A 24,963-nucleotide genomic window follows, 5' to 3' on the forward strand; every position below is an offset into this window, starting at 1 on the left:
AAAGACAAGAGATGCTGGGACTTTTGGTGCCGAATTAAGCAGGCATTGAAGATGATGCTGGAAAGTGTCAGGCTCCAGGGGTAATGGACTCACTGGACCACCGCGGATGATGACGCAAGTTGACACCTGGGACCGTAACCTAAGTGGCAACCGGTTTTCACCAGAGCCCGCCGCAAAGCAGGTTGGACTTGCTGCGACCACCAGGTCATCCCACAGGTGCTACTTTGTCCGCGGTGGCAGCCAAGGCGAGGTACAAAAAACCGTCAGGGCTGGCAGTGGAGGAGTGTAAACGGGAACAGGTCCGGGGTCACAACGGGAAATCAACAAACAGGCACAGTGCAACAATACTAGCTTTCTGAGAGGCATATAGCACAAAGATCCGGCGGGGTGAGTGGGGAGAGGCTGGGTTAAATAGGATTCTGGGTAAAGCCAGCACCAATTATCAGCATGCTGGCCCTTTAAATCTTCTGAAGCCGGTGTGCGTATACTGCTGTGTGGCACGGCCATGGGACCGGAAGCAGGAGCAAGGGCGGGTGAGTAGATGTCGGGTAGTGCTGGTGGTTCTTTTGCTGATGGGAATCCTAGCTCTCACTGCGCAATTGCATAACAGACACCATTTTCTGATTTCTGAATCAATGTTTTTTTGCTTGGCCACTGCCTTCAATCCTCTCTAGGTAAGACTATAGGAGCTCTACATTAGTCAGTACATTACCAAGCTGATTTTACGGAGTCAGATTTTTCATATACAGACCATCTGATATTATTTTACCTGTCTCCCTCTGCTAACACACTGTTGCAAGACCTTTCCAAACTGTAAGAGAGGTATCATAGTATCATAGTATCATAGTATATAAGGCTGGAAGGAGACGCAAGTCCATCAAGTCCAACCTTCAAGAATTAAATAAATGTTTTATCCCCATAACCCGTGATATTTTTTCTCTCCAGAAAGTCATCCAGGCCTCTCTTGAACATGTACATAGAGTCGGCCATAACAACCTCCTGTGGCAGAGAGTTCCATAGTCTCACTGCTCTTACAGTAAAGAACCTTTGTCTATGGTGATGGTAGAACCTCCTCTCCTCTAGGCGTAGAGGATGCCCCCTTGTCCTGGTCACAGGCCTAGGTATAAAAAGATCTTTGGAGAGATCCTTGTACTGTCCGTTCAGGTATTTGTACATTGTAATGAGGTCTCCCCTCAGTCGTCTTTTTTCTAAACTGAATAATCCCAAATTTTGTAATCTGTCATTGTATTCTAGTCCCCCCATTCCCCTTATAATCCTGGTTGCTCTCCTCTGCACCCGTTCCAGCTCTACTATATCCTTTTTATATACTGGTGCCCAAAACTGTACACAATATTCCATGTGTGGTCTGACTAGGGATTTGTATAAGGGCAGAACTATGTCTTTATCATGAGAATCTATTCCTCTCTTGATACATCCCATTATTTTATTTGCTTTAGCAGCAGCCGCCTGGCTCTGGTCACTAAAATTAAGTTTACCATCCACCAATACGCCCAAGTCCTTTTCAGCTTCAGTTTTACTAAGTAATTGACCGTTTAGAACATAATTATACTTTTTGTTTCCATGGCCCAAGTGCATAACTTTACATTTATCTACATTAAACCTCATCAACCATTTCTCTGCCCATCCCTCAAGCTTCCACAAATCCCTCTGTAATGCTAAACTATCGACCTCAGTATTTATTACTTTACACAGCTTAGTATCATCTGCAAATATTGAAACTTGACTGTGTAAACCCACTACAAGGTCATTAATAAAAATATTAAAAAGAAGTGGCCCCAATACTGACCCCTGTGGCACTCCACTGGTAACATCAACCCAATCTGAGAATGTGCCATTAATGACCACCCTCTGTTTTCTATCACTAAGCCAATTACTTACCCAGATACACAGATTTTCTCCTATTCCCAGCAGTCTCATTTTATATACCAACCTTTTATGTGGCACGGTGTCAAATGCCTTTGAAAAGTCCAGATATACAACATCCACAGCGTCCCCCAGATCCAGTCTTGAACTTACCACCTCGTAGAAACCAATCAGATTAGTCTGACAGGACCGATCTCTCATAAACCCATGCTGACGCTGGGTTATAAGGTTGTGCACAGTGAGATACTCCAGGATAGCATCTCTAATAAACCCCTCAAATATTTTCCCCACCACAGCAGTTAGACTTACGGGTCTGTAGTTTCCAGGATCGCTATTTGATCCTTTTTTGTATATTGGTACCACATTTGCCATGCGCCATTCCTGTGGAACATAACCAGTCCTCAGTGAATCTTCAAATATTAAAAATAACGGTCTGTCTATCACCGTACATAATTCATGCAGAACCCGGGGGTGTATGCCATCTGGCCCAGGTGATTTATCTATCTTAGTGGTTGCGAGGCGGCGCCGTACCTCTTCCTGGGTTAAACTGTTGACATTATAAAAAGAATTTACATTATTCCTCATTGTGTCTTCCACCAGGGGATTTTCCTGGGTAAAGACAGTTGAGAAGGCGACATTCAGTAGATTGGCCCTTTCCTCATCTCCTTCCACCATGACCCCCATGTTATTTCTAAGGGGACCCACACTCTCTGTTTTTAGTTTCTTATCATTTATATACTTGAAAAATAATTTGGGATTATTTTTGCTCTCCCTGGCAATATTTCTTTCAGTCTCTATTTTTGCGGCCTTTATCTGTTTTTTACAGGATTTGTTTTTCTCTCTATAATCCTGTAATGCCTCATCGCTACCTTCACGTTTTAGCACCTTAAACGCTTTATCTTTCTCGCTTATTGCTTTCCTTACAAGACTAGTTAGCCACATAGGGTTTTTCTTGTTCCTTTTATGCTTTTTCCCATAAGGTATGTGTTTCTCACAGGACTTTTTCAGAATATATGAGAAAAAGTCCCATTTTTGGGGGGGGCTTTTGTCTTTGAGAGCATTATCCCAGTCTATGCCTTTTAGGTCTTCCCTTAGTTGATGAAAATTTGCCCTCCTGAAGTTTAGAGTGTTGGTTGCCCCTTCACTAACGTGCTTAGTAAAGCGTAATACAAAATCAATGATATTATGATCACTATATCCCAGGTTCCCCCCAACCTGTAGTTTTGATACCCTATCAGGTCTGTTGGTAAGGATAAGGTCCAGCAGTGCCCCCCCTCTTGTTGGCTCCAGGACTAGTTGCGACAGGTAATTGTCTTTTGTTGTTGACAAGAACCTGCTACCTTTGAAGGACCTGCAGGTTTCTGCCCCCCAGTCAATATCTGGGTAATTGAAGTCCCCCATGATAAGTACTTCACCATGCTTTGAAGCCGCATCCATTTCACTTATCAGCATTTCCTCTGCTGCCTCCATTATATTTGGAGCCTTATAACAAACCCCTAGTAATATTTTATTTTTATTTTTCCCTCCTCTTATCTCCACCCATAGGGACTCCACATTTGCGTTACTGATGTCATCTCGCAAGACGGGCTTGAGGCAAGAATTCACATATAAACAAACCCCTCCCCCTTTTTTATTTATACGATCCTTTCTAAAAAGACTATAACCATCTATAGTAACAGCCCAGTCATAGCTACTGTCCAGCCATGTCTCACTGATACCCACTATATCATATTTCCGTTCCAACATCAAGAGTTCCAGTTCCTCCATTTTGTTTGTGAGGCTTCTGGCATTTGTGTACATACACTTTATATGGTTTTCCCTGTCCGTATTCCTTTTGTCCTTATTCCCCAATCTCATTCCAGCCCCCCTTCCTCCCCCATGGACTATGACTCTTCCCAGCTCTCTATGTACACCGTCTATTTGCCCTGCACAAGTGTAGTTGCCCTCCCCCCAGGTCTCTAGTTTAAACACTCCTCCAACCTTCTAGCCATTTTTTCCCCTAAAACAGCGGCCCCCTCCCCATTGAGGTGCAGCCCATCCCTACTGTAGAGCCTGTAGCCCACAGAAAAGTCAGCCCAGTTATCCATGAACCCAAACCCCTCCTTTCTACACCAACTTTTGAGCCACTTATTTACCTCCCTGATCTCCCGCTGCCTTTCTGGTGTGGCACGTGGTACAGGCAGTATTTCGGAGAAAATTACCTTTGAGGTCCTTGCCCTGAGCTTATGGCCTAAATCTCTGAAATCATTTTTAAGGACCTTCCACCTACCTGTTACTTTGTCATTAGTGCCAATGTGGACCATGACCGCTGGTTCCTCACCAGCCCCTCCCAGTAATCCATCAACCCGATCCGCAACATGCCGAACCCGAGCACCCGGCAAACAACACACTGTTCGGTATGCACGGTCTTTGTGACAGATTGCCCTGTGTGTTCCCCTAATAATCGAATCTCCCACTACCAGCACCTGTCTGACCTTGCCTCTGCTCCCATTACCCTTCTTACTGGAGCACACATTCCCCTGGTTGCTAGCGGCCACATCTTTCTGCAGCATTGCTACCCCAGAGCTGATATCCCCCTCATCCTCCAGCCTGGCAAACTTATTGGGGTGCACCAGATCAGGACTAGACTCTCTACAACTCTTCCCTCTACCCCGCCTTCTACATGTTACCCAACTAGCTGCCCCCTCACTCTGCACCTCCATACTTCCCTCCCCACACCCATCTTCCCCAGAGAGTTTGTGCTCCAGGAGCAGCAAACTTCGTTCCATATTATCAATTGCCCGCAGCCTTGAAACTTGCTCATTTAGATCCAGAATCTGGGCTTCCAGATGAGCAATTTTCACACACCCCACACAGCAGTATTCCCCCTCGAACGGCTGTTCAAGGAAAGCATACATGGCACAGGATGTACACCGTGTAGCAATGCCACTTATGGAGTCCATTATTCTAATGGGGATTACAATAGAATTATGCACAGAAAGAAGAATTTACAGTCAAAGTAACACAGAACACAGAAGTTACCTGCTAAAGCCCCTCAAACTTAAGTCCCTTAAACGTAAGTCACACTTAAGACACTGCACACACTTGAGATCAATGCACACTCGCTGCCAAGCTCATACACTCGCTTTGCTAATGCTTTTTTAAAAGTTATCTGCCACAAAAATCTGCAGAGCTCACTGCACAAGATCTGGCTGCAAACCACCAAACAAACTGACCACAGAAGTATATAAAGCCTGCTAATTAGATAGCCACACCCCCCTATTAATTAGGCAGCACCTGTGACTATACTGACTAGATAAGCAAGGTGAATGCCTCCCTATACCCCCCACACAATATACAGATTATGCAAGTAAAATACCTTCAGATCTACTTGGTTGCAATAAAAATCACACAATGAATATCAGGAAATAAAAAATGTAGATGCACTTATCTATTTGTTGCTGGATCCAAAAAGTATTCCTTCCCTTAAACGTAAGTCACACTTAAGACACTGCACACACTTGAGATCAATGCACACTCGCTGCCAAGCTCATACACTCGCTTTGCTAATGCTTTTTTAAAAGTTATCTGCCACAAAAATCTGCAGAGCTCACTGCACAAGATCTGGCTGCAAACCACCAAACAAACTGACCACAGAAGTATATAAAGCCTGCTAATTAGATAGCCACACCCCCCTATTAATTAGGCAGCACCTGTGACTATACTGACTAGATAAGCAAGGTGAATGCCTCCCTATACCCCCCACACAATATACAGATTATGCAAGTAAAATACCTTCAGATCTACTTGGTTGCAATAAAAATCACACAATGAATATCAGGAAATAAAAAATGTAGATGCACTTATCTATTTGTTGCTGGATCCAAAAAGTATTCCTTCCCTTAAACGTAAGTCACACTTAAGACACTGCACACACTTGAGATCAATGCACACTCGCTGCCAAGCTCATACACTCGCTTTGCTAATGCTTTTTTAAAAGTTATCTGCCACAAAAATCTGCAGAGCTCACTGCACAAGATCTGGCTGCAAACCACCAAACAAACTGACCACAGAAGTATATAAAGCCTGCTAATTAGATAGCCACACCCCCCTATTAATTAGGCAGCACCTGTGACTATACTGACTAGATAAGCAAGGTGAATGCCTCCCTATACCCCCCACACAATATACAGATTATGCAAGTAAAATACCTTCAGATCTACTTGGTTGCAATAAAAATCACACAATGAATATCAGGAAATAAAAAATGTAGATGCACTTATCTATTTGTTGCTGGATCCAAAAAGTATTCCTTCCCTTAAACGTAAGTCACACTTAAGACACTGCACACACTTGAGATCAATGCACACTCGCTGCCAAGCTCATACACTCGCTTTGCTAATGCTTTTTTAAAAGTTATCTGCCACAAAAATCTGCAGAGCTCACTGCACAAGATCTGGCTGCAGATATAGCTGGCTGGTATAGGGTAACCTTGCACTTGAGACAACAAGTTTACCTCTTCTTGTTCAGATATACTATCCTTAATCGAGCTGCCTTTACTTACCCTTATCTAGCTATACCATGTTCCTTCCTCTTGCACTCTGTTCCTTTTAATTGAGGTCAATACCTTATGTCCATATCTGATGAATTTACATTCCTGAGGCATTCCTGTAGGCCACCATACCTAATATTTATATGCATAAAGGTAAGGTAAAGGAAGATTAGCAATTCGTGCCTCTTAAAGGAGCACATTGGGGCTGATTTACTTACCCGGTCCTGTCACGATCCAGCTGCGTGTTCTCCGACGAGGATTCGGGTCTTCTGGCGATACACTAAGGTCATGTGTCCACCACATGTCCACCAGGTGTTGCTGCTGCACTGAGGTCTGCTGAAGGTCCGCCGGAGTTCACCATTCTATTCCTGGTGCATGTAAGTGTGTGTGTTTTTTTAAATAGCGTGACTTTTCCGAATCCGTCGGGTTTTCCGACAGCCACACCCCCACCATCCCCCCCCCCATTTTTTGTTGCATGCAAGCCGACGGCAATGCGACACAATCCGATCGCGTGCGCCAAAAACCCGGGGCAATTCGGCACAAAATGGTAAAATTCTGAAAACCCGACGGAAAAACGCAATTCGGACATGTAGTAAATGTGCCCCACTATTTTGTTCTTGCTGGTTGGCAATAGTAGCGCTCCTCTTGGAGTTATTACTATGATTATATATTATATATTTTTGCCTTAATAGCCTAATTAAAAGTTACGTTTTATATAGGTCATCCACCGTTTTGTACTTTAATGTTTTACCGTCTTTGGTGGATTTGGTAGGGAGTCTACACTACCCTCCTTTTTGTACTTTCATTTGTTGTTAGTTGGTCCTATTTGAGATCTACCGTAATGCCAAATGGCATGCTCAGCTAGTTACAGCCTAGTTCTGCCAAGAGGCAGAACCCTGCGTGAAGAGGAGAACCCTGCGTGAAGAGGAGACGGTAGCCTCGGGGGACATGCTGGACCCCAGGGCTGCAGTAGGAGGGATCGGATCCCCCAGTAAGCTCATGGGGGTGGGGTCCGATCCATGGAGGACAAGCATGAGGAGTTAAACACCCGGGATCAGATTTTTTCCGATCCCAGGTATTAGTGCCGGGTCTGGTTTGTGATGTCACAGCCAGACACCGGGACTTGCGGGACCCAATGCCCCGCAATCTTCTTCTGACGCGCCGACCTAGGTTAAAGTTGGTGGATTTAGTAAATAAAACCAAGATGGCATGTTGAATACATCATTTTTCTAAACTCCACTTACATGTTTCTAGCCAAACATTTAGAAACAAAAATGATGAAGCTAAGGCTGGGTTATAGAAGATACATGAATTATGTTGACTTTAGTGGTTTATTAGGTAGATTTATGCAGATATGATCCCTTTAAACCCTTCCTACATATGCCCTTTTTAATTTTTGAGTTTCCATTTTTGTTCCCCTCTTTGAAATAGTTGATTAATCTCTCGCTTAATCTCTGCGTAACAACTTGTACTTCCTAGTGATGGTATTTCATATTCCATGCCGTGTACTGGGAAGCAGAAAAAAGTCTAAATTCACCCAACTCAACAGGTGTTTTGTAAGAATAGCTTCTTCTTGGGAAGTTATTCTTGCCAAACACTTGTTGGGCTTGGATGTATTACCTTCGGTCGGTATGGTTTACAATTTTCCACTTGCACTAGTATTTGTTTGATTGTTCTTTTGTCCTCTATTTACAATTGTAGTGACAAAGTCCATGGTACTTTTACCTAACAGGTCTCTTGCTGATGTTTGATACATGAGGGTTCACCAGAGCCCCACTTCTTCAGCACTTATAAATATTTGGGGTTCTCAAATATGTAGTTACACCAAGTTAAAATGTACTCATTTTGTTCTCTTTGTTGATCTGATATTGCCTATGTCATTTTAACATTACATGTTTAATTTGAACAATAAAAACTGAAAGACATTTTTCTATTAAAATTACTGTGTGGTTTTGATGATTTTTGGTGCAATAATTTTAAGGTGGGGTTGTGGGTTTTCTCCAGCACTCATACCCTCAATTATCTTGGAGTACTACATTAACAACAGTCATCAATCCGTAGGAAGTGTACAGGTCTTTGCTTTGAATGACATTCGCACATCTACGGGCACAGGATATCACTAGTCTCTCACACTGCTCTGGTGTGATTTTGGTCCCATTTTCTTCTTGTCTCTTCCACAGTTCTGTGGCTGTTGTGGGTTTCTTGGCCATACTTTGCCTCCAAGGATTTTTAGTAGGTTTTCTATTGCATTAAGATTGGGATTCTGGGCTGGCAATTTTGTTGTTTCAATGTTTTCTGTTTCAGGGAACTGTTTTACCCATTTTGCTGTGTGACAAGGGGCATTTTCCTACGTGAAAATTGCTGGCTGATTAAAAATGCAAGGATGGAACTGGATGTTGTTGAAGAAGATTGTGATACACACTTACATTCACTATGCCTTGTAGCTGTATGAGAGGTACAACTCCTGCTGCAGAAAACATTCCGCAAACCTTGACAATGTCTCCACTACTTTTCAATGACTTTTTTTACACACTTTCGGTTCAATCTTTCCCCAGTTTGTCGACAAACATAATGTTTCCCATCAAATAAATTAAACTTGCTTTCACCACTAGACTGAAGTATGGACCACTACTCATCTGTTCTTTTGATTCTTTCTGCTACTGAGAGTTTTGGTCACTGCAGAGTGGACTTTCATTAACCCCTTACCGCTCTGCGCCGTAGCTGTACTGCGCTGAGTCCCGCGAATAGCGCTCAGCGCAGTACAGCTACTGCGCAGAGACGATGCCGGTTCAGCGCTGCACAGCAGCCGAACCGGCATCGTTAGCCGCGGGATTTCAGCGGTAATTTACCGCTGACATCCCCGGCTAACACCCGCGGTCGGAGTGGGCTCTGATCGCAGGTGTTTAACCCGTTAAATGCCGCGGTCAACGCGACCGCGGCATTTAACATGCCTTCTGGGGGTCTTTACCCCACGATCGGCCCCCCCTGCACCGTTTTCGGGGGGGCGGATTGCTGTTTTGGCACCTCTGGGGAACCGATCGGGACCCCAGAGAAGCCTGGAGGGATTGCCTTTAAGATGGCGTCTGTGAAGTCATCTTAAAGGCAAAGTGTCAGCCTATGCATCTGCATAGGCTGGCACTGCTAATACCCTGCAATACATTAGTATTGCAGAATATTATCAAGAACAAGCAATCAGATGATTGCTTGTTCATATCCCATGGTGGATCATGTAAAAAAATGTAAAAAAAATGTTTTTTAATAAAAAATTACTTTATAAATCACTAAAAATGCCCATAAGCCCCAAAACATATAGAGACATATAACGCTCAAAAAAGTCTAAATCATAACACAAACCCCACATATATAGTATCACCGCGTCCGTAACAATCCATAGAATAAAACTAAATAACTATTGAACCCATATGATGAACACCGTAAAAAAAAAAAGGGTTAAAAATTATGATTTTTACCTATTATATCCCACTAAAAATGCAATAAAAAGTGATCAACAAAACATATGTACTCCAGAATGATACTGTTGCAAAGAACAACATGTCCCGCAAAAAACAAGCCATCAACCAGCTCTGTAGCCAAAAACGTAACAATGTTATGCCACTTGGAAGACGGCGATGCAAAAATGATAGATTTTTCCCACATTAGGGTTTTATTTGGCAAATTTAGTAAAACATAAGAAAAAATATTCATGTCTGGTATCCCCGTAATCGTATCGACCCATAGAATAAAGATAACATGATTATTAGGCTATACGGTGAACATGAAAAAAAAAAAAAGTTAAAAATCCAGTACAGAATTGATGCTTTTCTACTCATGACCTCAAAAAAAGTTCCTAAATTTTCAACAATAGGTGATACCAACCCCAAAATGGTAACACTGGAAAAAGCATCTCGTCCCGCAAAAAAAATGCCGTCACATGGCCCAAATAACGGAAAAGCGAAGATTTTATAGCCTTCAAAAGGGGGCAACGAGAAAACTAAAATCCTGGCAGCTGCAGGGTGCTCCTTCCCTTCTGCGCCTCGCTGTGCCCCCATAACACAAGTAACGGCCACGTGTGGGGTGTCGCTGCACTCAGGAGAAATTGTAGAACAAATTTTATGGTGAGTTTTCTCTTTTTATCTTTTGGAAATGTGTAAATTTTAGGGCTAAATGAACGTATAACCGACAAAATTTGACCATTCTAAATTTCACTGCCATTTTGATTCAATTACTATGAAGATCTCAAGGGGTTAACAATCTTTGTAAATGCTGTTTCTGATAGTTTGAGGGGTGCAGATTTGAAAATGGGCTGGTTATATAGGGGGGTTTTGTTGCTAAATATGTAAAATTTGATTTCAAACAGTATTTATCCCCAAAATAGTCAATTCTGAAAATACGGAAAATCGCTATTCGATTTGTAGGCCGCGTGACGTCAAAATAAATTATCCAAACATTTCAAAAATTATGAAAATGTAAAGTAGACAAATGGGAAATGTTATTCTGCAAGTTATTTAGGTGGTAAATCGATCTGCCTTAAAACGCGGTGATTTTGAATTTCGAAAATTGCAAATTTTTCTAAAAATTCATCATTTTTTTTCTTTTTTTTGTAAATAAACGCAAAACTTATCAGCCAAAATTTACCACTAAAATGAAGTACAACATGTGGAGAAAAAACAATCTCAGAATCGCTTTGATAAGTAACAGTGTTCAAAAGTTATAACCATATAAAGAGACGCAGGTCAGAATCTAAAAAATGCGATTGAGTCTTAAGCTGTAAAATGGCTACGTCCTTAAGGGGTTAAAAATGCTTTTAACTGTCGAGAAACTGTATGATGATACAGATCCTTACCCTGTTCAGTGCTAACCTGGCAAGCAATTCCAGCTGCCATGTTGAAACTATTATCCATGGAGATTCTCTGCATTATACCAGTCTTCTTGGGGGCTTGAATGAGTTTATGATATTGTAAAGATGCAATATTCTAGAAAACCCAGACTTGGAACAACCAACTTCTTCTTCTTCTTACACCTTTTGGCCTTCATCTAGACAACCTGCTTCTGGTGGGTTTCAGTCACTTTAGAAGGATTCAACATTTTTGCAAAATTAGTGCAAAGTGGAAATATATGCTGCCAGTTACATAGTGTTAGTAAAATAATTAAATCAGCATCAAGTGCCAGGTTAACACCAATAACTTGCAGGTATCTAAAGTTTTCTAATTTTGACCAGTGTTCATTTTCATTTATCCCCTTTACATTTTTATTCTTTGCTTTGGAATATACACAATTTATCATACAAGGTTAAGGTACTGCTAATTTACTCATGTTAGGATATATTCACATAGGAAAACATAATGGGGGACATGTATCTTTATTTCTGCTAGTTAAATTGTCTCATTTTACAACTTTTGTCATTTTTGCAACTTTTCACTGCAACTTTTTCTGTCGTTCTTCAAGTACACTTTTGTCTGCACCTTGTGCAGTGCGCCTTATGTACCTTTATTTTCCAGAAGTTCTGTGCATCTTTTCACTTATGTATCACTTTTTTTGCAATTTTTTAGGCGCAAATCTGCATCTGGTCCAGGGCAGGTACAAAGGAAGGATTTTTTTTCATGGACCCTGTTTTAACATGTAAATTGGAATTATTTTATATGCTTTAAATGTTTAAAATTTAGCAAATTAATCAGATTTTCTAATACTCATAAATTTTTGCATTTAAATTTTTTTATTAATTTATTGGTTACTTCTAAGGTGCGTGGTCAAATGTGGTGGTTTGCTTGCATTTTAAAATGAAAAGTTACCGTATTTGTCTAATTAAATTTCTGTTAACATTGCATTTACATTGCGTTTTGTACATGCAAAGGCATGTACAAAATGCAATGTAAATGCAATATTAACGCATGTGTTAGCACTGTGTTAACTAGTGTCCACTCCTGCATTTTACCCCCTCACGTGGCTTGTCTCCATGTGCATTTGAGACATTTGCAACAAAAAGTCTCAAAAAAAAGCCAAAATTTGCACCTGCCAGGATAGGCAAAACTGAGCATACATCACAAGAAAAAAGACATGATCATACAGAAGACGCAAAAAAGACCTTCCAAATCTCAATTATACACCAAAGAAAAAAAAACTATGATATATCCCCCCCAATGACCTTGACTTTTAGGAAATTGTATGTTATTCTCTAATTTTGATCTCCAGTGTATGTGTCATCTTGTTGTGTCTGTACATCTGATTGTTGTGAGCCCATGGCTACTAATGGCAAAAGACTGTGATCAATCTGTCTTGCCTGCAATTTGTAAACCCACTCAGGCTGTCGAGGTTAGGCCTACTTTGTCCCCATATCTGGACTCCCTTGTGCATCTTGTCCTCCTAATGTATCTGTATTGCCTACTTTAAAGAAAAGCAAGCGTGATAAACAAGGAACTGTGACTGTGGTGATCTTATATGTGTTATCCATTCCCACCTTACTTCTAAAATCAACTAATCATGCTAATGAACCTCAGCACTTTCCCCTTCCTCTGTCTGATGTAATCTCACTGAAGCAGTCAGTAAGTGTCCTTGATTTATCACATTGGTTTGAAAAACCCACAGCTCAATTTCTCCTTTACATGTCATCCTCAAACAATGGCCAGGTAGAATGGGTCAACGAAATCATAATCCCCGATGACACAGTGGGGGTCATTTACTATGGCGTTTCCGCCAGTTTTGTGGCGCTCTCACCACATGTTCTGCTCTCCTACCTATTTATTAGCTGTCGGGGACAGAAAAAATGACTTTTTCCGTCTGCTCCGACTCTTCTCCGAAAAGGGGCGTGGCTTTGGCGGAGTGGAAACTCAGACAGAATTAATATGTGTCACAGCCATTTTTGGGCGCTGTAAACTGGCGGAAAGTAGACCAAAAGAAAACTGGTCTAGCAGGGACTGTTGGACACATTTCTGGTGCTTGGGACAGATTTTGGTCCCAGGGACAGAAAATGGGCTCGGGGACAGAAATGTCTCTGCACAGCTCTACAATATTAAATGTGTGTCTTCTTACCGAGAGCAGGTCGGTAACAAAGCCAATGCAGACACCGACACTCTAAGTAAATGTCCCCCTTTGAGTCTGCTTCATAAAATTGGGTGGACCTTACATTATGTGATCTAAATGGTCTCATAATTATTGTGCTGGAAGCTGGAACTACTCCCTTCTACATTGTCTACAGTGTGCATTCTCCAGTGTCTCTCCAAGGAAAAATGGATTTAACATGTTTCTACTGTAGCCTTGAGCTTGCTCTACATCTAATCAAACATAGTAGCATTGTTCAAAAATATTTGCCTAAAATGATACCATTTGTCAAATTTCATCAGAAAAGATTATTTTACATAAAATTAATTAAAACAAATCATTGTCTTAGAATTTCTGCTTAAAAAAAAGTAGTCTGCATTCTGTCCAAGCTCCCAGAGTTTACCACACACAGTGGGCATTCCCACATTCAGGTTTTCAGATGCAGTTTTGATATCTAAATCAGGAGTTAAGAGAGAAAAGAGTAGGAGTACCTCTCAGTGATATGTTCTCACCCATTATGATCCACATCTGTGTTTGGCTTCAAAAATTGTATCAGACAATCTGAATGTGGGACCGCAGCTTCTATCTTATCCCAAGACTTATCACTAACCACACCCAATTATTCACTTAGAAGCTCTCAAGGAAGCATGCATGGAACCATCCATAACACTCTATGTATTAATTAGGCCCCTTTCACACTGGCTTTGTTGGGACGTATATTGTTGTTTGTCGTTTGCGTATACGTTCCCGTAGATGGCTATGGCACCTGGCCACAGTACAGTGCCACATGTGTGCCACCGTACTGTACTATGCACGGTGGCACACCATGCCACGCTATGGCCATGCCCCGATAATACCTCCTCTTCTCCAGCATGCTGCCGTATGCTTGACCAGGTTTTTGTCAGCCTTAGGCTGAAATTATACCCTCTTTGTGTAAGTTCAGCTCAGTTACATATCAGATATTTATGTGGGTCCAACCTGAGAAAATAGTAAAAACATACGGAGGGGTATAAAAAGTATTTCATGTTTGTTAAGATTTTCATTCTTCTTTGTAGTTACATATTTTGTATAGATTTGGTATTGGCTCATTGTGTATTTTTTCACAGCCCAGTTTTCAAAAGAAGTCCAGATATCACAAAAGTACCACTCACAAAGTCTGAACAGCTTCTTCGAATAGATGACCATGACTTCACTATGAGGCCGGGTTTTGGGGGTATGTTACATATTTTTTTTATTGCTATGCCTGCTATTGTAAGGTAAATTAAATAATTACTCTAAATTAGAGGATGTAAATTTATACGACAAAGAAAGTAATACAGAGCATTGCAAACACGTCAATAAAGTTGACCCTTATTGCAGAAAACAAATCATACACAGATTTATTTATTGTTTGTAATTTTCTTTATTTCAAAAATAAACTGTGATAGCATTACAAACATTAAAAGATCTAAAAGAGTAGAGGAAAAACACTTTCCACTAACATTTTTACATACTTTTATACGCCAGTCTTATTATTCATCAATATGAATTTCCAAGTACTTAGAAGTATGCACTGACAGTATATAATGCACTGCACTACTTAATGATAATAATTTGGAGATTATTGCCCCACCAAAAGCCTACCCCTGATACCCTGCTATATTTGGTCCACTGAATTTACAGACCAATTAAAAAAAAATTGGTGTGCTCCTAGATGTCTTCTTTTCAATGCAGCACACCATGCCGATAATATAAATACCACAGTCACTTACAGTATAATGTCACCTGCATAAACTTTCATTTATACCCCTTACAACACATATGACTACACTGTTCCCCATATGGAAAGCCTCCACTGTGTGGCCCTCTTAATTTGATCAAAATTCAGCACAATACACACATGCATAAGAAAGTGCAGCTCCGAATGTACACTCACCGGCCACTTTATTAGGTACACCATGCTAGTAACGGGTTGGACCCCCTTTTGCCTTCAGAACTGCCTCAATTCTTAGTGGCATAGATTCAACAAGGTGCTGGAAGCATTCCTCAGAGATTTTGGTCCATATTGACATGATGGCATCACACAGTTGCCACAGATTTGTCGGCTGCACATCCATGATGCGAATCTCCTGTTCCACCACATCCCAAAGATGCTCTATTGGTTCGAGATCTGGTGACTGTGGAGGCCATTTGAGTACAGTGAACCCATTGTCATGTTCAAGAAACCAGTCTGAGATGATTCCAGCTTTAGGACATGGCGCATTATCCTGCTGAAAGTAGCCATCCGATGTTGGGTACATTGTGGTCATAAAGGGATGGACATGGTCAGCAACAATACTCAGGTAGGCTGTGGCGTTGCAACGATGCTCAATTGGTACCAAGGGGCCCAAAGAGTGCCAAGAAAATATTCCCCACACCATGACACCACCACCACCAGCCTGAACCGTTGATACAAGGCAGGATGGATCCATGCTTTCATGTTGTTGACGCCAAATTCTGACCCTACCATCCGAATGTCGCAGCAGAAATCGAGACTCATCAGACCAGGCAACGTTTTTCCAATCTTCTATTGTCCAATTTCGATGAGCTTGTGCAAATTGTAGTCTCAGTTTCCTGTTCTTAGCTGAAAGGAGTGGCACCCGGTGTGGTCTTCTGCTTCTGTAGCCCATCAGAGATGCTCTTCTGCCTACCTTGGTTGTAACGGGTGGCGATTTGAGTAACTGTTGCCTTTCTATCAGTTCGAACCAGTCTGCCCATTCTCCTCTGACCTCTGGCATCAACAAGGCATTTCCGCCCACAGAACTGCCGCTCACTGGATGTTTTTTCTTTTTCGGCCATTCTCTGTAAACCCTAGAGATGGTTGTGCGTGAAAATCCCAGTAGATCAGCAGTTTCTGAAATACTCAGACCAGCCCTTCTGGCACCAACAACCATGCCACGTTCAAAGGCACTCAAATCACCTTTCTTCCCCCATACTGATGCTCGGTTTGAACTGCAGGAGACTGTCTTGACCATGTCTACATGCCTAAATGCACTGAGTTGCCGCCATGTGATTGGCTGATTAGAAATTAAGTGTTAACGAGCAGTTGGACAGGTGTACCTAATAAAGTGGCCGGTGAGTGTATGTACAGCCCCTAATGAATTTATATAACATCCCCTTAATTATTTTTTTTTAATTTACAGCCAACTGCTAATTTATTTATTTAAATCCAGCAACTAAATTGGGATCTCCATCAAGTTTACACATATACTACCTCCCATATACAGGCCCTCTAATGTAATTATATACAGCCTCCTAAATACAGATTCACCCAGTTTAAATATATACAGCCCCCCAATTTAATTAAACTGCATCTTATATACAGACCTTCCAAATTTAATTATATACACCCCCAGATAAATAAAAAAAATTAAAATGCTATCCCATACACATACACACACACACATATATATATAAAATCCTCTTTACATATTACATAGGTGTAATTATATACAGGCCCCCTAGTTTTGATAACATCCTGTTCCCATATACAGATATATTTGAATCCTGCCCCCATTTCCAGATCCCACCCATGTATAAGTAAATACTGCCTCACAAGTTTCAGTAACATCTTACTCCCATACAGATAATGCCTCTAGTATATTTGAGTCCTGCCCCCATATCCATATTCCCCCAAGTAAAATTATATATTGCCCCCCAGTATAGTAAATTCTGCCACCATATTTGGATTCCCTCACCCCAGGTATCATGATATACACCCCCTCCCCAGCTTCTAGAACAGTGGTGGCGAACCTATGGCACGGGTGCCAGAGGCGGCACTCAGAGCTCTTTCTGTTGGCACCCGGGCCATCACCCCAGCACACCAGACAGGACTCAAAGAATCTTCCTGCAGTTCCAAACAACTTAAAAGATGTTGTTTTCAGTCATATTTTAATACTTCGCTACTTAGGACTGTAGGAAGAGGGAGAATGTATAGACAGGGCCAAATTACCTTTGGAGGACCTCCTGCTGGCCCCACGATTCTCTGTGTACAGAGGGACACTGGAAAGAAGCTAAAATGATGAAAATTTTCCATCTTTCTACTGTGTTGCTGTCCTCAGGAGGCCAATATGATTGAAAGTTGTTGGACAGGGAGCAATAAGTTACTGCTTTAATTTTTGGTTGGCACCTCACGATAAATAAGGGGGGTTTTGGGTTGCAGTTTGGGCACTCGGCCGCTAAAAGGTTCGCCATCACTGTTCTAGAACATCCTGCTCCCATATATTGATTCCCCCATCCACCTATATTAATATACACCCCCCCAACCAATTTCTTTATCATCCTGCAATTTCTGTACCTTTGTAAAGATTCCTGCCCTCCCCTTTACTGGTAGTAACCGACATTTCAGTTGATTTTTTGTATTGTGTGGGGGAAGTGTTGTGAAGTCCGGCTCTACCTCATACATATTCACTTTTGACTCATGCACACACTTCTCCAGTCCTATCCTGCCTCACACATCATTACTTCTTTCTTTCAAGAACTGACCTGTCTGCACAGGTAACTGAGGCCTCCCTGCTCCTTTATGATGGCCCTGCCCCTTAATTGTGACTGGACCCACCCCCTCCATATCATCACACCCACTGCAAGCAACCAACTACAGCCAAACATAGTGATGATCACATGACCTTCCTAGGCAGTTGCAGTACATGTGATGTGGGCATCTGACCAGCGGTCATCATCTGTCCTGTGCCTCTTCCACTGGGACAAAATCACAGGACCAATTAAAGGTCCAGTAGCATTTTAGTTCTTTATTATAGTGTATGTCTACAGCATTTTCCTGCCAAGGGGAGCAAAATTTTAAATAACAAGTAATTACGTAGCTTATATGTTAATTGCCCATTTGAATATTAAGTGTGCTTATTCCTAGAATGCCAATTTAACCCTTTCACCTCTATGGCCAAGATACATCCTCTATTCAGAGGGTTATAAATTCAGAATGGGTCACCTAGAGTCTCCCCTTTCATACAAATCTAAAATTGTGTTTCTAATTATGTATAAAGTTATTCTTTATGCTGTAATTTCTGTTTTATTTGTATACATCAAAATTGTAAAAATTGCTCTGGTCAATAACGCAACAAAAGTTCCAGAAATGCTAGGCAGGAAAGAGGTTATGTTAGCAAAGAGTTTCTTATCCCCCCACCCCCACCCCCCATCCAGCCTGTCACATGAAGGCAGAACAGAGAAGGAGCTGCAGAGAGAAAGAGCTGACAGTTTCAGAAGAACATACACTCTCTGCACCTGTAGCTGAACCTAGGGCAAGGAATTTATTGTAAAAAAATCAATGGGAGAGATTAAAAAAAGTATATTGTTTTCACTTTTAAATTATTTGTCTCCCCATTATATAAAAAACATGTAATTAATAAAACTATACAATGTTAAAGTATTACATGAAAAAAGTAAAAATTGGTACCTGGACATTCAGGTACCAATGATTCTTGATCACAAATGGGTTCAGCTGACTGATTGTCAAGAATTTTAATCACTAAGGAAAACCCTGAGGGTGCTGTCACACGTCGCGTTTACTGCATGCGTTTAAAAACGCATTGCTACAGCTGAAGGGGTATTTCCCTAATTAAACAGCTGTTAACGCTTGCGTTTACAAAACGCAAGCGTTAACGCATTGTTAACACATGCGTTAACATCGCGGTTAACGCATGCGGTTGTTAACGCATTGTTAATGCATGCGTTAACCGCGATGTTAACGCATGCGTTTTGTAAACGCAAGCGTTAACAGCTGTTTAATTAGGGAAATATCCCTTCAGCTGTAGCAATGCGTTTTTAAACGCATGCAGTAAACGCGACGTGTGACAGCACCCTGAGGTAGGTGTAAGGTGCAGTTTTGTCAGTATCACAGGTGAAAGACATGAACTCAAAGGGTGAATTTGATTTTGAAGGAGAAAGATGTACCAAAAATTTCATTCACCTGTTGATTTGAAGTCTTTCACTTGTTAAAATAAGTAATACCACCTAAAACCACCCCAAAACTAATTGTGATGCAGTTTTAACTGCAACGTGTGACTGCACCCTGAGGGTGCGTTCACATGTTGCAGTTAAAACTGCATCACAATCGGCTTTGTGGTGGTTTTAGGTGCAGTTTTGTCAATTGAACAGGTGAAAGACATGAACTGAACAAGTGAATTTGATTTTGAAGGGGAAACCTGCTCCACAAATGTCATTCACTCGTTCAGTTCATTGTCTTTCACCTGGTTAATTGACAAAACTGCAACGTGTGAACGCACTCTGAAAAGAGATACACACTGGGAGAATGTATTATTTGTAACACATTGTTCATATTGTGGCACATATACATTGGCAGACTTTACATTGAAATCAATATTGTAGCGACTGTTGAACAGCCAATTTTAAATTTGGTGCAGGTTTAATAAAGAAAACCTGTGCACCCTATTAATTAAAAACAAACCACATTAGAAGCCAAAAAAACAACAAGGACTGAGGGTTTGGTAAACACTTATTTTGGCGTGAACATGACAATAAAGGCCAAGACCAAATGCACTGAGGATTAAGGCTTAGTGTTTGATGGATCGCTCTGCACAGAACAAACCAGCCTACAGTGAGTATGAGATCAAGTATCTACAGAAAGCACAACCTTTCAAGAAAACATATTAGGAAAAACGATTTTAGCCCATAACAGATGTAATCCAATCTGTGATTGTTGTGCTATATAGCAAGACTTTGATATATGATAATGTGTATATGAACATTTATATCAGTACATTACATTCCCTGCTCTTTCTATACTTAGAAGGGGGTGGTTTAGTTAAGCGACTGACCCTTATTCATGAACATGCACACCTTTTGTAAAGTTACCTTACTCATCATCACTGCAGCCAGTTGCCTCAACAGTGACCTTTGCATGGACAGCACCATTAACTTGCTCGGTGATTAAAATAAATATTTTATATTTAGTTGAAGCATTTTAGAGAAGCATCTTCAGTTTCTCTTCTGTGATATCTGCAGTTAAGTTAAGATGATGCTTTTCCTATGACCTATAGGATTAGAAATTGTGATTCATCCTCCTTCCGTGGCTGCCAGATGGTAATAATTTCAATCCAGGCGGCAAGTGTTTTCTGTATCAGCAATATGTACAGAACTGGATAATTCAAACACAGGAATAGAGACAAAAATCATGTGCATTAGTATTTGTAGAATAATTTTGTCTTCTAAAAGATAACATAGCTAAATAGTCACACAGTAATTTTTTCCTGCCCACTACTAATACATTTTGTAGTGCTGTGAACAATTACATAGCTATATAAGGACACAAACTTTATGGTGCACCTATTGTAAATGGCTGTAGTTGCAATGTCTCCTTCCATTAATTAGGGGATTTTAGTCAATGTCAAATTGAGGCACAGTGGGAGATAAAGAAAATAATGGAGAAATTTAAGCAAACAGAGTGGTATATAACTTGAGAAAGTTGAAAGGAACACTAAGTAAACTTCAAGTTACGTAAAGGGGTCTAAATGGAACAAAAGGGGTGAGGGACAGGAAAGACCTCAAAACTGTAAAAAAAAAAAGTAGAAAGGGGAAGTGATGGGACTTGTATAACAAGGAAAAGTGACAATAGAAGCCAGTTGTTCAGAGTTGTTAAATGGTTGATTGGTCATTGATTTAAATGTATGACGTAAATTACATGTACTCATATCTGTGACAATAAAATGATATTGTCATGTGGAATGAAAAAAATAGTAAAATAATTTTAAAAAATGTCAAATTGAGGGAGTACCTTTTAGAAGAAAGAAGTCATATCACAAGTTTTTCCAGAAGTGGGAAAAAAACAAGATACTTACCTTGCTCTGACGCATGTTCCTCCAGTACTTCTGGTTTTTGTTACTGTGTCTGGCCAGAAGTTACAGGGCCTGTACAAGTGGGTTACATGACCTGTTTGAACGAATTACTGGATTCCTTTGACCTAGAGACATAATGGAAGTGATTGACCAAAGCCCATTCTACTTCTTTCCTTCTTCCTCATGCTGGGTATAGTGCCAAAAACTGAAAGGCGAGGAAACAATTTTCTTGAAAAACCCTTCAGATTCTTAAGAACCCTCTAAGTTGTGCTTATCATTGCAAAATAAGAGTGCTTTTTGTTTCTGATCCTTCGGGAATACATATTGTAGAACTTTCTGAATACATGTTAATGACCATGTACTTTAGCCAGCACTTTTTTTTAACAATTATTCCTTCCCCTACTGGCAATATTGGGACTCACTTATGGGTGAAACTGCATTTCATCCAGCACAACTTCATGTTGTCAAGAACGTCTGGTGCAAAGAACCAGTGGGTCAGGGAGAGATTCATCTGGAACAAGTCAAGTTCAGGATGGACAAGTACTAGTCATAAAGCAGGATGTAGTTCAGGGCCCCAGAAAAGATTGGTTGTTTGAACTAGTTGAGGTTATCACCATCAAGCAATAAACCGTAAAAGTTACAGGAGTCAGACAGCAATCAAGACACTTTAGACACGCTTATCATTGTCTTCTATTTGCTCACCTCTCTGTTCTTTCTGGCAATAAGCACTGCACTTAAGTGCTTGCTTTTAGGTTGTGCTGGTCCTTTGAGAAACTATGTGGTATTCTGCTACCCAGTGGAATAGCCCTGTGGGATATTTAAGGTTATCTTCTCCCACAGAAAGATGCCTGAGGAAGAAAGTTAGTAGCACAATAGTTTCCCCTGGCCTCCTTGTTTCAGTTGTCATGACACAGGGGTTTCCCTACAATAAACTTCAGATCCCAGCATGGTGGGGGAATATCACTAAGATAATATCATTAGCACCAACCCCAAGTCAAATTTGCTCAGTGACTTAGTGAAGGAGCATGCCTTGGGTCACTTTTATCAAAGGTTTTAGATTTTCAACACTTTTACAGCTTTTCTGAGAAAAGGGATCGTCAACCAACACCTGGAATATTTTTGTGCTGTGCACTGTCAACAAATAGGGAGCACAACTTTAGACTAGACAGACCCTGTATCAAACTGTCTAGTCTTGCTTTGTACTGTCTAACATAAGGATGCTTTTAACCCTTAGACAATGGCCATGGTTTACTGCATAAATTTGGCAGTTCATTAGTTCTTCAGATATGCACTTATTAATATGGTAAAAATACCATTTCACAGCACATATAGAAAAATAAAGAAAAACAATTAAACATATAGGTTATCCTCACACATAAAAATGCTCATGCTCTTAAAAAGTATCCCATGCTGTAAAAACATTACAAATCAATGCTTTATGCTATTTTGCTACAAATAAAAATGTTAATAAAAATGGATCAAAAGATAATGGTATCAATAAAAATTGGTCTAACAAAAAAAAAGAAAGGAGGGATGGTCTGACTAACACTTTCAATAAATGAGTACCGTGAGTACATTCTACATCTCCACGTCATCTCCCTGCATCATATGACTTGCTTAAGTACCCAGTGTTGCCATAATTGAGATTTCACAATTTACCTTAGAAATACCACTTTTTAAACAGTTTTTCTTTTTGCTGCACACCAAAACTATAAGGGAAAAATTGGGTAAGTTACAGCAGAAAGAAAAAAAATGAAAAACCCTGTACTTGGATGTAAGACTCCTATGGTAAAGCACAGGCTTCTCCATGAGCTGATAACACCTCTCAGCTAACTCAAGCACCAAAAGGTTTATTTTGTTGGATATGTTGTCTACATATCAGTAGCAAATAATTTTTAACCACATGCACAAACAATACTATATAGCCATTCAAAGCTGCGAATTCTGTATGTACTTTATAATTATCATACAAGAAATGTTTACAATATACGTCTTTTCATGTCATTTTGTTTATTTTGATATATTTTCATGTTCCATTTTTCTTATTGAAGGACCTGCAATTCCTGTTGGTGTGGATGTACAAGTGGAAAGCTTAGACAGTATTTCAGAAGTGGACATGGTATGTTTGATGATGTTCATTACCATCTTTATAATTGATTTATGAAAGTAAAATGCAGTCAAGATAGGAAGGCATAATAAGTCCTTATACTAAACCTTCAAAGTGTCCATATGACAAACACTGTAAATGACAGCCTCCCACTGGAGACACCACACATGTATGATATATAGTTACCTAGCTACATAGGTAATAAAAAGACATAATTTCATCAAGGCCTACAGTATTCTACAGCATTCATTCAAAGAAGACAAAATGACAACTACTGCAAATTAGGGATATAATTATTTCCTGATTCCAGAAGTGGCAATGAGAACGATCTCTACTCTAATCTTTCCACCTCTAGATGTCCAACAAAACTGTTTTTCCCATTAAGCATTTTTGGATTAATTATATTCATCAATGCCATTTGTCATTAGAAAAGTATCTAGCTTTTTTCAGTGTTGCCATACTTACTGATACTATTATCTCTTGGTGGTAGGGCATTCTATAGGTCAGTGGTGGCGAACCTATGGCACTGGTGCCAGAGGTGGCACTTAGAGCCTTCACTATGGGCACCCACACAATCACCCAAGCACAGAGTTTGCTAGACATGACTCGAGGCCTCTTGCAGTCCCAGGACCCTGGAAGGGAACTACAATGATCCAAAACTTCTACTCCTTCTTTCTACTGTATTGGTATCCTCAGGTGCCTTTGCAAGTTAAACCTGTGACAGAGTAAGGAGTAATAAGTAACTGCCTAAATTGTTGCATTGGCACTTTGGCACTTTGCGTGGGTTTTGGTTGTAGTTTGGGCACTCGATGTCTAAAAGGTTCCCCATCACTGCTATAGGTTATCAACTATAACTGTAAAGAACTATTTCCTATATAGATGTATAAATAAAAAATCCCTCCACAGGCAATGTTTGAAAGAATACATTGGGACACATTTACTTACCCGGTCCTGTCGCGTTCCCACTGTGCGTTATCCGGGTCTGACGCGAGTCACTAAGATCGTGCACCCGAGCTCCTGCATCCGTTGCTTCTGCGCCCAGGTCCGCCGAAGTTCACCTGCTTCTTCCCGGTGCTTGTAAGTGCGTGTCTTGCGATTCATTTCTAAATGTTAAATCCTTCATGTTGTCCGAATCTGTCATGTTGTCCGACGGCCTACCCACCCCCCACCCCCCCATTTGTGTTGCGTGCAAGCCTGCGCCGATGCGCCAAAATCCGTTCACGTGTGCCAAAATCCCGGGGCAATTCGGTGCAAAACGGAAATCGTCCGGAAACCCATCGAAAATGCGCTCCGCGGATCCTTAGTAAATGAGCCCCATTATGTGCTTGTTCCAGTTGTAGACACAAAGATATGGCTTATTTTTCAGAATTTAAAAAGAGCATAGTGGTCCCACAGCAATAATACATTTCATTAGCGGGCCACTTCTGTCTGAGGACTGTGTTGTGATTATTGACTCCAGGGTGAGAGCAATAGTCCTAGAGCTGTAAATTGTAACACATCAGAGAGAATAAAGGTGAGTGCATGTGTTAGTTAGAGAACTATCTCTGTCTTCGATGTGATGTGGGTCCAAATTGCTGTAT

The 24,963-nt window shown here is 40.8% G+C and overlaps 1 protein-coding gene across 3 annotated transcripts in view; it reads left to right on the forward strand.

Moving 5' to 3' along the window:
- The window catches only part of LOC140121862 (gamma-aminobutyric acid receptor subunit rho-1), a 71,337-nt gene that overhangs the window by 22,834 nt on the left and 23,540 nt on the right, over positions 1 to 24,963 (forward strand). For 2 of the 3 annotated variants that reach the window (XM_072141968.1, XM_072141970.1), the window contains exons 3-4: positions 14,557 to 14,663; positions 23,328 to 23,395. In XM_072141968.1, the coding sequence (XP_071998069.1) occupies positions 14,557 to 14,663; positions 23,328 to 23,395 (175 nt within the window). Of the gene's footprint in view, positions 1 to 14,556; positions 14,664 to 19,912; positions 20,040 to 23,327; positions 23,396 to 24,963 lie in introns of those variants that run through there. The other variant, XM_072141969.1, reaches the window with a different exon arrangement.

Source organism: Engystomops pustulosus, chromosome 3 (assembly GCF_040894005.1).
Source record: "Engystomops pustulosus chromosome 3, aEngPut4.maternal, whole genome shotgun sequence".
In the NCBI taxonomy this organism is placed as follows: domain Eukaryota; kingdom Metazoa; phylum Chordata; class Amphibia; order Anura; family Leptodactylidae; genus Engystomops; species Engystomops pustulosus.